Source organism: Ranitomeya imitator, chromosome 1, assembly GCF_032444005.1.
Source record: "Ranitomeya imitator isolate aRanImi1 chromosome 1, aRanImi1.pri, whole genome shotgun sequence".
NCBI lineage: Eukaryota > Metazoa > Chordata > Amphibia > Anura > Dendrobatidae > Ranitomeya > Ranitomeya imitator.
Genome location: NC_091282.1, coordinates 133,980,234 through 133,993,871, shown reverse-complemented (window position 1 = coordinate 133,993,871; position 13,638 = coordinate 133,980,234). Strand labels below are relative to the sequence as shown.

The 13,638-nt window shown below is 45.4% G+C and overlaps 1 protein-coding gene across 1 annotated transcript in view; it reads right to left on the bottom strand.

Moving 5' to 3' along the window:
• LOC138664469 (V-type proton ATPase subunit S1-like protein) overlaps nt 1–13,638 on the bottom strand; it is a 152,396-nt gene that overhangs the window by 36,937 nt on the left and 101,821 nt on the right. The window contains exon 5 of the mRNA XM_069751199.1: nt 5,373–5,423. Coding sequence (XP_069607300.1) covers nt 5,373–5,423 — 51 coding nt within the window. The remainder of the gene's footprint in view (nt 1–5,372; nt 5,424–13,638) is intronic.

Below are 13,638 nucleotides of genomic sequence, written 5' to 3'. Positions count from 1 at the left end.
ATAGAGGTCTCCAGGAGACCGCTGGTTGTCATGCCAGTACAACGGTGACCCGCGATCATGTGATGGGAGTCACCGGTGTGTGCGCGATTGCCGTAAGCACGATTTAAATGCAGCTGTCACCATTTCATAGCGGCATTTAATGGGTTAATAGCAGCGGGTGGGTCACGATTTCACCCGCGTCTATTCAGGGCACATGTCAGCTGTTCAAAACAGCTGATATGTGCTAGGAAAGATGTGGGCTCACCGCCGGAGCCCACATCAAAGGGAGGGAGTCTGACTATTATGACCGATGTCGGATATTGGATATTGATACTGCAGTCTTATACAGCCATCTGTAGTGGTCAAATTTGCTGGCATTGTATTACTGTCTGCAATGCTTTCTCAACAGGTATAGACAATACGTAAAATTAAAATAGGCTAGGTGTGTGGTAAGAGATGGGGAAGTGGATGTGACGCTGATGGTAAGTGCAGAGGCGGAGGCCGTGGGCAAGGTCAAACTGTGTCTACTGTGGGAGCACAACAAAACACACACATCATGTCGATCTAGGTTCCTGTCCCACTTTGTTGGATAGATAAGGCCTCTTTCACACTTCTGTCTTTCTTTTTCCGTCACAATCTGTCGTTTTGTGAAAAAACAGATCCAGCAAATGGTGTTGCTGGATCCGTTTTTTTCTCATAGACTTGTATTAGCGACGGATTGTGACGGATGGCCACACGTTTCATGCCTATGCAGCATCAATAGTAAAAAGGTATAATGTTAAAAATAATTTAAAAAAAATAAAAAAATCGTGATATTCTTAAATTCCGGCGTCCCGCACGGCCCCCGCAGCCTTCCCCCCTATGCTCGCGATGCTGCCGGCAGCTCCGGTTCCCAGTGATGCATAGCAAAATAACCCGATGACGGAGCGGTCTCGCGAGACCCCGACGTCATCACATGTAATTGTCTCAATATGCATCACTGGGATACGATTTTTACAATCAGCACGCGATCCATCTTTTCAACATTTTGACGGATCCTGTGCAGATTGTAAAAACTGGAAGTGTGAAAGAGGTCTAACAGATTTATTTAATCGTATTAACATATATTTTAACATCATATAAGAATAAATAACAAACAATAAACAGTGATTGAAAAAAAACAAAGGAAAAGAAATCAGAGTCGGATATCGAGCTTTTCTATGTATGCAATAACATTGTCATTTCCAGTGTAGAAATCATTCTTGTCACCAGTATTAGATCTGAGGGGACATTCCTCGACAATATGCTGAATTGTTTGACGGTCAGCTCCACAATCACAGGCAGGAGAGTCAGATTTCCCCCACTTATGCATAAGATCTGCACAGACACCAAAGTTTGTTCTTAAGGTACCTTCACACATAACGATATCGTTAACGATATCGTTGCTTTTTGTGACGTAGCAACGATATCGTTAAGGAAATCGTTATGTGTGACAGAGACCAACGATCAGGCCCCTGCTGGGAGATCGTTGGTCGCTGAGGAAAGTCCAGAACTTTATTTCGTCGCTGGACTCCCTGCAGACATCGCTGGATCGGCGTGTGTGACACCGATCCAGCGATGTCTTCACTGGTAACCAGGGTAAACATCGGGTTACTAAGCGCAGGGCCGTGCTTAGTAACCCGATGTTTACCCTGGTTACCAGCGTAAAAGTAAAAAAACAAACACTACATACTTACCTACCGCTGTCTGTCCCCGATGCTCTGCTTCTCTGCACTCCTCCTGCACTGGCTGTGAGCGTCGGTCAGCCGGAAAGCAGAGCGGTGACGTCACCGCTCTGCTTTCCGGCCGCTGTGCTCACAGCCAGTGCAGGAGGAGTGCAGAGAAGCAGAGCGCCGGGGACAGACAGCGGTAGGTAAGTATGTAGTGTTTGTTTTTTTTACTTTTACGCTGGTAACCAGGGTAAACATCGGGTTACTAAGCGCGGCCCTGCGCTTAGTAACCCGATGTTTACCCTGGTTACCCAGGGACTTCGGGATCGTTGGTCGCTGGAGAGCTGACTGTGTGACAGCTCTCCAGCGACCAAACAGCGACGCTGCAGCGATCGACATCGTTGTCGGTATCGCTGCAGCGTCGCTGAGTGTGAAGGTACCTTTATACGATTCAGAGAAACCCGGGTTTTCCTTGGTAGATTGAAGCCTGGCGATGGATTTTGTAAGTGAGGACACATTTGAGGCTCACCGTCTATTGCACTGACCCAAAGTTCACGCCATTTCTCTTCTAAATTGAAATCATGTTCATACAGGGTAATTGCGGTTCGGATGGGTGGATGTCTTGATTTCAATCGCTGTATTTGAACATCTTGGATATTTTCATGTATTGGTATATTTTCATTATTCACTAATTTGGTGTATTCTTTAAGTAGGAGCTTTTGTCTTCTCAGATTTGCTGGTGCGAAATGGCTCAAGACAGGTAACTAGTGTACAGGCGTAGGTCTGATAGCACCAGATATTGATATTATGCGCATAGAGTTATTCAGCTGATTGTCAATTGCATTCACATGACAACTATTCAGTCACAGTTCCTTGGACAATCAAGGAGTGGAGACTAGGGAGACACACACCAGATGCAGCAGACGTAGGGGAAGACTCTCAAAGGTCTGGAACAGTTTTATCAGATCCATTGCCCAGGCCCGGATACACAGGGTATTCTGACAAGGAAGAAAGGTTTGGAAGATGGTGAAGGAGTACCTTGCTGACCATACCAGTGTCCTCCATGATTCCTCTGTACCTTACAACTATTGAGTATCCCAGCTAGACACATGACATGAACTGTCTCTCTACACCTTGGAGGTCCTGGCCTGCTCTGCTGCTAGCAATTTGACAGGGCTGGTTTTTAGTGCTGCTGGTGATATTATAACCAATAGGCACATCCTCCTGTCAACTGAAAATGCTGACAGGCTGACTTATCAGAATGAAGAAGGGCTAACTAGATTGGGCCAAACTTCTCCGCTGGATGACAGCAATGGAACATAAACTCAAATCTAGTGTTTTTTTCTCTGGTTATTCCTATGCACCCCTTCCCATTCAAAGATGGGTACACGCTTCAGGATTTCATCTTTTTATGTCATCCTCCTCCACAGCCATATCAACATTGACAATTAATTTATATATATACCCAAGAGATAAATGTTTTTCAGCCCATGCACTTAGTGCATGCACATTACCAGTCTAGGATATCCACTCCTTATGGGAAAAAAATGTTTTATAAGGTCCTCCACTACTTCTCTTCCAGGTGGTACTGGAGTGCCTCCTTCTAATTTTTTATGCCCTTTGCACTTAGTGCATATGCTTTACCGGTGTAGGAGACCCACTCCTTAGTAATGGCAAAAAATGCTTTTCTGTGGATCCAGCTTCTAGTTGAGGGAAAAAATTTTGAACCCAAAAGAGCCGATGGGTTCTATTAGTATATGATCCAGTGCCTTGTTGTGGGCTGTCAGGTGGTCATCACACAGGGAGTTCTCACACTGCATACAGGATTTCACAGATGGGATAGGGGAGTTTGTACAGTAACAGAAGATCCTGATATCCTCCATATCAGGCTGAGTAGATGTGAAATGCTCCACTATATTCCCAAGCAGGGTTGAGTAAATAACAGTCCTTGATGCTGCTACATTAAACTAATCACTTTTTTCAGGGCTAATTCAAAGATTCTATTCTGTTATAATAATACTGCTCTTATCTGCACTTCATCTACGGTGAGTTGTAACAGTAAGGATTATTGCCTTGTAAATTGTAAGCCTTGCTGCTGCTTCTTTCATGAACTCATTGACCGAGTTCATGTTTTTTTACGGTAATTTTTACTCAGAAATTCATCAACGCTGGCAGTGTTACTTGCGTTACTCCAGAGTTTGTTGCTGCCCCGTAAAAAAACTGTTTAGGGCCAATTCAAATCCCTTTTATATTCTACAATAATACCACTCTTATCTGCAATTTGTCTATGGTGAGGTGTGGCAGTATGAATAGTGTATGACAGTCATCCAGTCAGAGATAATTGGTTTATAACTTCTAAGCCTTATTGCTGTTTGTTTCCTTAAACATTCATGTTTTTTAAGGGGTTCTGTACTCAGAAATTCATCAAACCTAGCCAAATTAACCGATTTAATGTGCTCATTCACAGTTTCTAGCATCTGTATGTAAAAGGTAGTGGTGGGAGACTTAACGTTACTGGAGCTGGAATTGCCACTTCTGAATGCTATAGTACTTTGTTTCCATCAATTTCTGGGTGCTTCTTGAAGTATGTTTGGGGTCATTGTCCTGCTGGAGGAGCCATGTCCTAGGATGCAAATCCAGCTTTCTGACCCCGGACACTAAGTTGCAACCCAAAATCCTTTTGGAATCTTCACATTTCATGATGTCTTGCACACAGTCAAGGCACCCAGGACCAGAGGTAGTAAAACAACCCCAAAATATCTTTTAACCGCCATCATATTTGACTGTAACTGCTATGTTCTTTTATTTGTAGCCCTCATTCCATTTACAGTAAACAGTAGAATGATGTGATTTACCAAAATACTCTATCTTGGTCTTATCTGTCCACAAGACACCTGCTGGCTCTCTAAAAATAGTGGGGGCCAGCTGATAGCCCTGAAAAAAAATTGTGACTTTCAATGTGTCTGATCGTGTCTCACATACCACATGGACAGATACGGTAATAAAATGATAAAATTACATTTCCTGTTAAATGTTTCTTTAAGGCAATGCAAACGTGCAAAAGCGCAGCAAAAACACTGAGTGTATACATAGCCCAAGGTGTGGAGGAGCATTTTCTCTTATTTATTTTGCCTTATATGCAAGTTAGTATCCTGGAAAGAATGTTTTATATTTTTTCTAGTCAAATCCATTTTAAATGCGGTTTTGTATGTTTTATTGTCAGTCCGTAAAAGTGGCATAATACTCTGAAAACAATGTCCTCAGAACCAACCTGGGATTCAAAGATGCTTTCAAGGGTCTTCCACATGCTTTTCCCATGCGATTTCAGCGCAGTTTCCATTTTTTTCAGAAATTTTAGACCCCCTCTAGACCTCTGGGGGGCCGCCACAAAAATGTTTGAATTTCCCATGAACTTCCATTATACTCATTACTCAGGTCAAACACCCGAGCATTACGATTTGCCCGACTCGAGTAACAAGTACCCAAGCATTTTAGTGCTCGCTCATCATTAGTTATAACATGAAAAACCCTTTCAGCCCACATTTCTGAGTATTTTGAAATCGGAGTGAGGAAATTAGGTAACATCACATATTAACCAAAATTATTCTACAACTAAGGTACTGAAGGTAACAGAGATGTGGCATTGTATACAGTCAGTGACCTATTGGCTTACATTTAATTCCAGAATACATAATCATGGCTTACCTTAAGGCAAGTCCCTTTAAGTGTCTAACTTTGAAAAATGTTAGAGTAAGTCTGCAAATAAGAAAATAAACATAAGTCAATAAAGTAATGTGCATATGACTGAAATACAATATTTAATGGTGGTGAGCCATTGCCAGTAATTAGAGGAACCACTTCAGAGATAATTTACTGTAATTTTAGTAGACAACTAAGAACAGTTTTATAAACAGTAATTCCAACTTCAACACAAAGAATTGAGCTATAGTACAAACCTCCACCGACTGCTGATAAAAATCTCCTGACAATCAGCTGACCACCACCAGTTCTCCAACGGCTGGACCTCAAATGATCAATGATGACCTATAAACTGACTGAAATCCCTCTGGGTCCGATTCATCGTTTCCGATCTTTTTAGGTCACTTTTCTTTTTTTGTCATGTGGTATATGCTGATGGCTTTTGCACCAAAGTCATCAACATGGAGGCGCAAAACCAAAAACACTCTTTTTTCTGTCTTGAAAATTTTTTGAGATTTTTTTAGTGCAGCTGATCAATTTGAAAAATGGCACAAAAACTGGACCAACTTTGTGGCATGTATAAAATAACTTTGAGGGTGGAGCTGAAAGAACATTTGCTACAAATTTTGTGATTGTTTTTATTTTGAAAAGTTGCAAATGATCATTTAGGTGGAAACATCTGGAAATCCTAAACTCTGCCCTCAATGGCAAACATAAAAAAAGGAAAAAAAGAGACCACATAAAATAGACTTTAAAAAAGTACAAATTCGAAAAAAGTAAAATAAGTGAAAAACGCACAAAAAAAAGGCAAAAAACAAGCGTAAATGCAATAATGAATTGGGTCTTATATATATATGATACAATTTCGTTATTTGTCCCTCAGAGAGATGGACACTCTTTCCATATACAGCCACTGTCTGTTCTGGAGAATAGGTGAGAGTAGCAAAAAAGTGACCAGTGAGTGTCTATTAACTTTGAATACTTTTATATGAGATTTGATTCCGGTGACGAGTCACTTATTGGTTTGCTTGCTGTATTTTTTTTTTATAAAAATCAATGGTTTATCAGCAGGAGATCATCACTAGAGGACTAGTAAATCTGCTGCAAGGTGGTCCAACCCCACCCCCACCATTGTCACAGGAAGAGCACATAGTTGTCGCTAGGTCCAACAGAGGCCACAGCACCACCAGGGCCTCAATTTCATACCCAATGCTTATTAAAACTATTGCAAGAAAAAACTTTGACTACTGGTGTAAATATCTGTCAAGACTGTATAAAAATGGGAAAGAAAGGCTAAAAAGGTAAGGCTTTTTTCACATGGCAGTATTTGATCAGTGTGTCATGATTATTTGCAAACCAAAACGAGGCATATCTCCAAAATACAGAAGAGCTCTGAATCTTTCCATTATGTTTGTTCTGAGTTTATGTGCAAATACTGGTTTTGGCTTACAAAAAACAATGAACACTTACCTTATGATTTGTAATTAGGCAATATTGTAAGACATAACTAAATCTACTAGCAATTTCAATACAAGAGCAAACAGCACTCCTTGCATTTCAAACACAGTTCACTTGATTATTCATATGATGTAACAGTTAAAGGGATTCTCCAAAAATGAGATAAAATGGCCTCCCTGATATAATGTAAACTGCAGCCCGTCCTAGTCACATGTCAAGACAGACTGCAGACTGAAGACATACAGCTCACCTACATCTCAACTGCCAAGAGCCGGAAGCACGGCTGTCATCTGTGAAGAAACACATATTTTCCTAAGGGTATCGTCACACCAAGCGACGCTGCAGCGATACCGACAACGATGTCGATCGCTGCAGCGTCGCTGTTTGGTCGCTGGAGAGCTGTCACACAGACAGCTCTCCAGCGACCAACGGTCCCGAGGTCCCCGGTAACCAGGGTAAACATCGGGTTACTAAGCGCAGGGCCACGCTTAGTAACCCGATGTTTACCCTGGTTACCAGCGTAAACGTTAAAAAAACAAACACTACATACTTACCTTCAGCTGTCTGTCCTCCGGCGCTCTGCTTTCCTCAGCACTGTCAGCGCCGGTCAGCCGGAAAGCACAGCGGTGATGTCACCGCTCTGCTTTCCGGCTGGCCGGCGCTGACACAGGATGCAGGAGGAGTGCAGAGAAGCAGAGCGCCGGGGACAGACAGCTGAAGGTAAGTATGTAGTGTTTGTTTTTTTAACGTTTACGCTAGTAACCAGGGTAAACATCGGGTTACTAAGCGCGGCCCTGTGCTTAGTAACCCGATGTTTACCCTGGTTACCAGTGAAGACATCGCTGAATCGGCGTCACACACGCCGATTCAGCGATGTCAGCGGGAGATCCAGCGACGAAATAAAGTTTCAAACGATCTGCTACGACGTACGATTCTCAGCGGGGTCCCTGATCGCAGTAGCATGTCAGACACAGCGAGATCGTAACGATATCGCTGGAACGTCACGGATCGTGCCGTCCTAGCGATCAAAGTGCCACTGTATGACGGTACCCTAACTGAACACAAAGGGGGTTATCTCCAAGGTCATCCTCCTGAATGTTTATTTGTTTTGCAGTTGGGTGCAATCAATTTCTCTGCACTGCTATAAAACTGTCAGACTGAAGGAGGAGGAGGATGAAGCTAGAGATTTCTTCAGTGAGAACAACATGGGTATCACATTGGGGCAAGAGAATACCCCCTGGGTGATGCAAAAGAGGGAAAAACACTGATAAAATGTAAAGGAAGCCCTGCCGATAGGGAGAGGGGAGGAAGACCCCTAAACACTCACTTGATACAGAACTCTGTGCTTCCTAATGGCCTAGACGGGGCCTTCCCCCTGTGCGTGATCACATGCCTAAGTCCTGGCTAGCCGTGAGCTAACCCTGACTAATGAGTAGGGCAACAAGACATTAGTCTCACTACTACGGTAAGAAAACACAGGAGGGAGACAAATAGGGTGAAATCAAATAGCAAATGGAACTCCAGAGCTTTAACTGGAACAACGTCTCCAGAGAGGTCAGCAAAGAAAACCTATAACTGGCATAGAAGAGAGATAGGAGTGCGTCTAAGTTAGGGCATGTTAGGTTAGGCTATGGGTTGAACTAGATGGACTTAAAGTCTTCCTTCAACCTTAATAACTATGTTACTAATGGAAGGGAGTGGCAGCAAGATGCAGCAGCTGAGATTAGAGCCATATGGAATCCCTGTGTAGGGGATGTGATATTATTATTATTATTATTATTATTTATTTATATAGCACCATTGATTCCATGGTGCTGTACATGAGAAGGGGTTACATACAAGTTACAAATATCACATACAGTAAACAAACTAACAATGACGGACTGATACAGAGGGGCGAGGACCCTGCCCTTGCGGGCTTACATTCTACAGGATTATGGGGAAGGAGACAGTAGGTTGAGGGTTGCAGGAGCTCCGGTGTTGGTGAGGCGGTAGCTCCGGTGTTGGTGAGGCGGTAGCTCCGGTGTTGGTGAGGCGGTAGCTTCGTTGGTGATGAGGCAGCAGCGGTGTCAGTGCAGGCTGTAGGCTTTCCTGAAGAGATGAGTTTTCAGGTTCCGTCTGAAGGATCCGACTGTGGTTGATAGTCGGAAGTGTTGGGGCAGAGAGTTCCAGAGGATGGGGGATATTCGGGAGAAGTCTTGGAGGCGATTGGATGAGGAGCGAATAAGTGTGGAGGAGAGAAGGAGGTCTTGGGAGGACCGGAGGTCACGTGAGGGAAGATATCGAGAGATTAGTTCAGAGATATATGGAGGAGACAGGTTGTGGATGGCTTTGTAGGTCAGTATTAGCAATTTGAACTGGATACGCTGAGGGAATGGGAGCCAGTGAAGAGATTTGCAGAGGGGGGAAGCGGAGGAGTAGCGAGGAGAGAGATGGATTAGTCGGGCAGCAGAGTTAAGGATGGACTGGAGAGGTGCAAGGGTGTTAGCAGGGAGGCCACAGAAAAGGATGTTGCAGTAGTCAAGGCGGGAAAATGATGAGGGCGTGCACAAGCATTTTAGTAGATTGGGGGTTGAGGAAAGGACGGATCCTGGAGATATTTTTGAGCTGGAGGCGACAGGAGGTGGAAACAGCTTGGATATGTGGTTTGAAGGACAGGGCAGAGTCGAAGGTTACTCCGAGGCAGCGGACTTCGGGTACAGGGGAAAGCATGATGTCATTGACTGCGATAGATAGGTCAAGTAAGGAAGATTTGTGGGATGGAGGAAAGATGATGAGTTCAGATTTGTCCACATTGAGTTTGAGGAAGCGAGAGGAGAAGAAGGAGGATATGGCTGATAGGCACTCTGGGATTCTGGACAGCAGAGCGGTGACGTCTGGGCCAGAGAGGTAGATCTGAGTGTCATCAGCATAGAGGTGGTACTGGAATCCATGGGACTTTATGAGTTGTCCCAAGCCAAGTGTATAGATTGAGAAGAGTAGGGGTCCTAGAACAGAGCCTTGGGGGACTCCAACAGAGAGAGGGTGGGATGAGGAGGTAGTATGGGAGTGGGAGACGCTGAATGTGCGGTTGGAAAGGTACGAGGCGATCCAGGATAGGGCGAGGTCTTTGATGCCAAAGGAGGAGAGGATCTGTAGTAGGAGGCAGTGGTCAACTGTGTCGAAAGCAGAGGACAGGTCTAGAAGGAGGAGTACAGAGTATTGTCCAGTAGCTTTGGCGGTAAGTAGGTCGTTAGTGATTTTGGTCAGGGCAGTCTCAGTTGAGTGATGGGGGCGGAAACCAGATTGTAGATTGTCGTACAACAAGTTAGATGAGAGGTGGGAGGAGAGTTCAGCATGGACGTGCTGCTCCAGGAGTTTGGAAGCAAATGGGAGCAGCGATATTGGGCGATAGCTGGACATAGCAGTTGGATCGAGGGTTGGCTTTTTAAGGATAGGCGTGATTGTGGCATGTTTGAACGCAGAGGGGAAGGTGCCAGAAGTTAGTGATAGGTTGAAGAGGTGGGTTAGGGATGGGATAAGTGTGGTGGTGAGGTTGGGGAGGAGGTGGGATGGGATGTGGTCGAGCGCACAGGTGGTGAGGTGGGATTTGGAGAGGAGACAATTAAGTCCCCCTTCAGTGATGTTGGATAGGGAGGTTATGGGGTTTGGGCATTGGTCTGGTATACTAAGGGGTTGTGGTGGTTGAACAATAAAGTCTTGCCTTGTCTGGTCGATCTTATTTTTAATGTGTGTGGCAAAGTCCTCAGCAGAGATGAGGGAGGTTGGAGGGGGCAGTGGGGGGCGGAGGAGGGAGTTAAATGTTTTGAATAACTGTTTGGGGTTGTGGGATAGGGAAGATACGAGGGTTGTGAAGTAGGCCTGTTTAGCAGAGGTGAGTGCAGATTTAAAAGCGAGTGTTGCTTGTTTGAATACAGTGAAGTCGTCTTGCGAGTGTGTTCTCTTCCAACGCCGCTCCGCAACCCTGGACACTTGCCTTAGCTTTTTGGTGGTGTTATTATGCCAAGGTTGTCTATTGATACGTCGTGCTCTGCCATGGACGAGAGGGGCAACCGTGTCAATAGCTGATGCGAGAGTGGCATTGTAGAAAGCAGCAGCACTGTCTGTGTCGTGGAGTGAGGATATGGATGCCAGTGGTAGGATGGAGTCATAGAGTGTGTGGGTGTCTAGGTGTGCAAGGTTTCTGCGTGGGTGCGCATGTTGCTGGATATGGATGATTGGTGAGGAGGACAGGGATGAGAAGGTGAGCAGATGGTGGTCGGATAGAGGGAGAGGGGAGGTGGTGAAGTTAGATAGAGAGCAGAGACGGGTGAATACCAGGTCTAGTGTATGCCCATCCATGTGGGTGGCTGCGGAGGACCACTGAGTAAGTCCAAAGGATGAGGTAAGGGACAGAAGTTTGGAGGCTGTTGACTGAAGGGTATCAATGGGGATGTTGAAGTCACCCATGATGATGGTGGGAGTGTCAGCAGAGAGAAAGTGAAGAAGCCAGGTGGAGAATCGGTCAATAAAGGCAGTGGCCGGGCCCGGAGGTCGGTATATGACTGCCACTTGGAGGATGGAGGGAGAGTAGATGCGGACAGAATGGACTTCAAAAGAGGGGAGGATAAGGGAGGGAAGAGGTGGGATTGGGTTAGAGGTGCAGTTTGAAGAAAGGAGAAGACCCACTCCTCCACCATGTTTGTTGCCGGGTAGAGGGGTGTGGGTGAAGTGGAGGCCTCCGTAACACAGCGCAGCAGGGGAGGCGGTGTCAGAGGGTGTTAGCCATGTTTCTGTGAGGCCAAGGAAGGCAAGATTGCGGGAGAGAAAAAGGTCGTGAATCACATGAAGCTTATTGCAGATTGAGCGGGCATTCCAGAGTGCTCCAGAGAGAGGGAGCGGGGGGGTGGGCGTCAGGGGCACGGGTTTTATGTTGGAAAGAGTGCGGAAGTTCATGTTGGATAGTGAGTGATAGGAGGGAGTAGTAATGAGAGGTATGAGATGTGGGGGTCCAGGGATGGGATATATGTCTCCAGCAGTGAGGAGAAGGAGAGAGAGAGAGCAGGTGGGAGAAAGGGAGTGGCCGACTTGTTTTATGTGTTTGTTGGACAGATTTGAGGTTGAGGAGCAGGTCAGCAGAGGAGGACAGGTGGGGAGGTAAGAGGGAAGGGGAGATGATTATTAGGTTAGGGAGTGCTGGGATTTGTGATAGCGAAGGAGAGAGAGGACTAGTGGAGCAAACAATGTAGGGGCATAGGTAAACATGGCAAAGAAGTAAGATGGGTTAATAGAAAGCTAGATTCAAGTAATAAGAAGTGCTTACTCGGAAGACACACCCAGAAGAAACAGAACATAGAGTGGGGTCGTGACTCCTGCCGTTGAAATAACTGCGGCGTCTGTATGCTTAGCTGCCGTGATGCTTTGCTGCAGAGATGCGCGTGCCTGACCCCACACGCGTGCACCCCTTAAGATGCTACTAAATTTATAGGACTGACTAAAGGATCAGGTGAGAGGGATTGTGGGTCCTTATTTGGGATAAATTAGCAATTGGCCAACACCCTGGGGGAGGTTACAAGATCAAAGGCACTAGACCTGGCTGCAAACATTTGCTCTAACACCTTGAACACAATAATGTCTCCTGTGACCCCAGCATGGATGGACAGCAGTAAGTAATACAATGCAACAAATGCATTTAGCATACAGTCAACAGGCACATTAAAGGGAAGGGTGCAGGATTAGGGGCGGCAGATAACAGCGAGTAGCAGAGATGTTCGTACCATTAAAGGGAAGGGTGCAGGATTAGGGGCGGCAGATAACAGCGAGTAGCAGAGATGTTCGTACCATTAAAGGGAAGGGTGCAGGATTAGGGGCGGCAGATAACAGCGAGTAGCAGAGATGTTCGTACCATTAAAGGGAAGGGTGCAGGATTAGGGGCGGCAGATAACAGCGAGTAGCAGAGATGTTCGTACCATTAAAGGGAAGGGTGCAGGATTAGGGGCGGCAGATAATATTGATATGTTTTATGCCTTTAATATGTTTACTTAATGTGATAATACACCAAATAGTGTAGCAGTATCACTACTGTATTTTTGGTACTGCTACATTAATAACGTGTATTACCATTAGTGTTCTGACGTATATATGTCTGATTGTCTACATGTTTTGCACAGTTATTGCATGATAGGGAAAGTGAGTACCCAGGGCCGTTTATTAGTTATAGTGCTAGGGGAGTAATACCCCAAGTTGGCCACTAGATGGGGGCACTATAAGAAGGATAGCAAATAGTTAATTGTAGGAGGGACACAATGAGATAAGCAGTGAGGTTTTCCCGGGCAATGGCAGCTGGGGCCAGGGCGCCCGTGTGGAACACAGGGCTGGCTAGCTACCGTTTGTTAGAAGAGTGGGCCCAGCACTCAGTATCCCGGGGGCCAGAGTACAGAACGAAGCACAGCGACACTAGAGAGATAGCGGTGCAGTATAAGTGGGACTGCAGTGCTGCGGGAAGAAGGCTAAGCAGAATGGGAGCAAGGTATCCAAGATGTGGCAGATTGTTGCGTGGGCCGCTAATCTAAGGACCAGGGTGAAACAGCAGAGAATACCCCCATGAGAAGCAGGAATTCTGAGCATTGAGGACACAGAGTGACCGAAGGAAACAAAATGTCCCGGGGACAGGCTTAGCGCAGAGAGAAGAGGCAAGGGAAAGTGTTGCCAATTGTTATGATTGACTGTGCCCTGGATAATGTTGTGTTAAGTAAAGAAGTTGAAGTTAAAATGAAGCCGGACTGCGACTCTTTAATTGCGAAGCCGTCTGTAGAGAATACACTCTCGTGCCGGT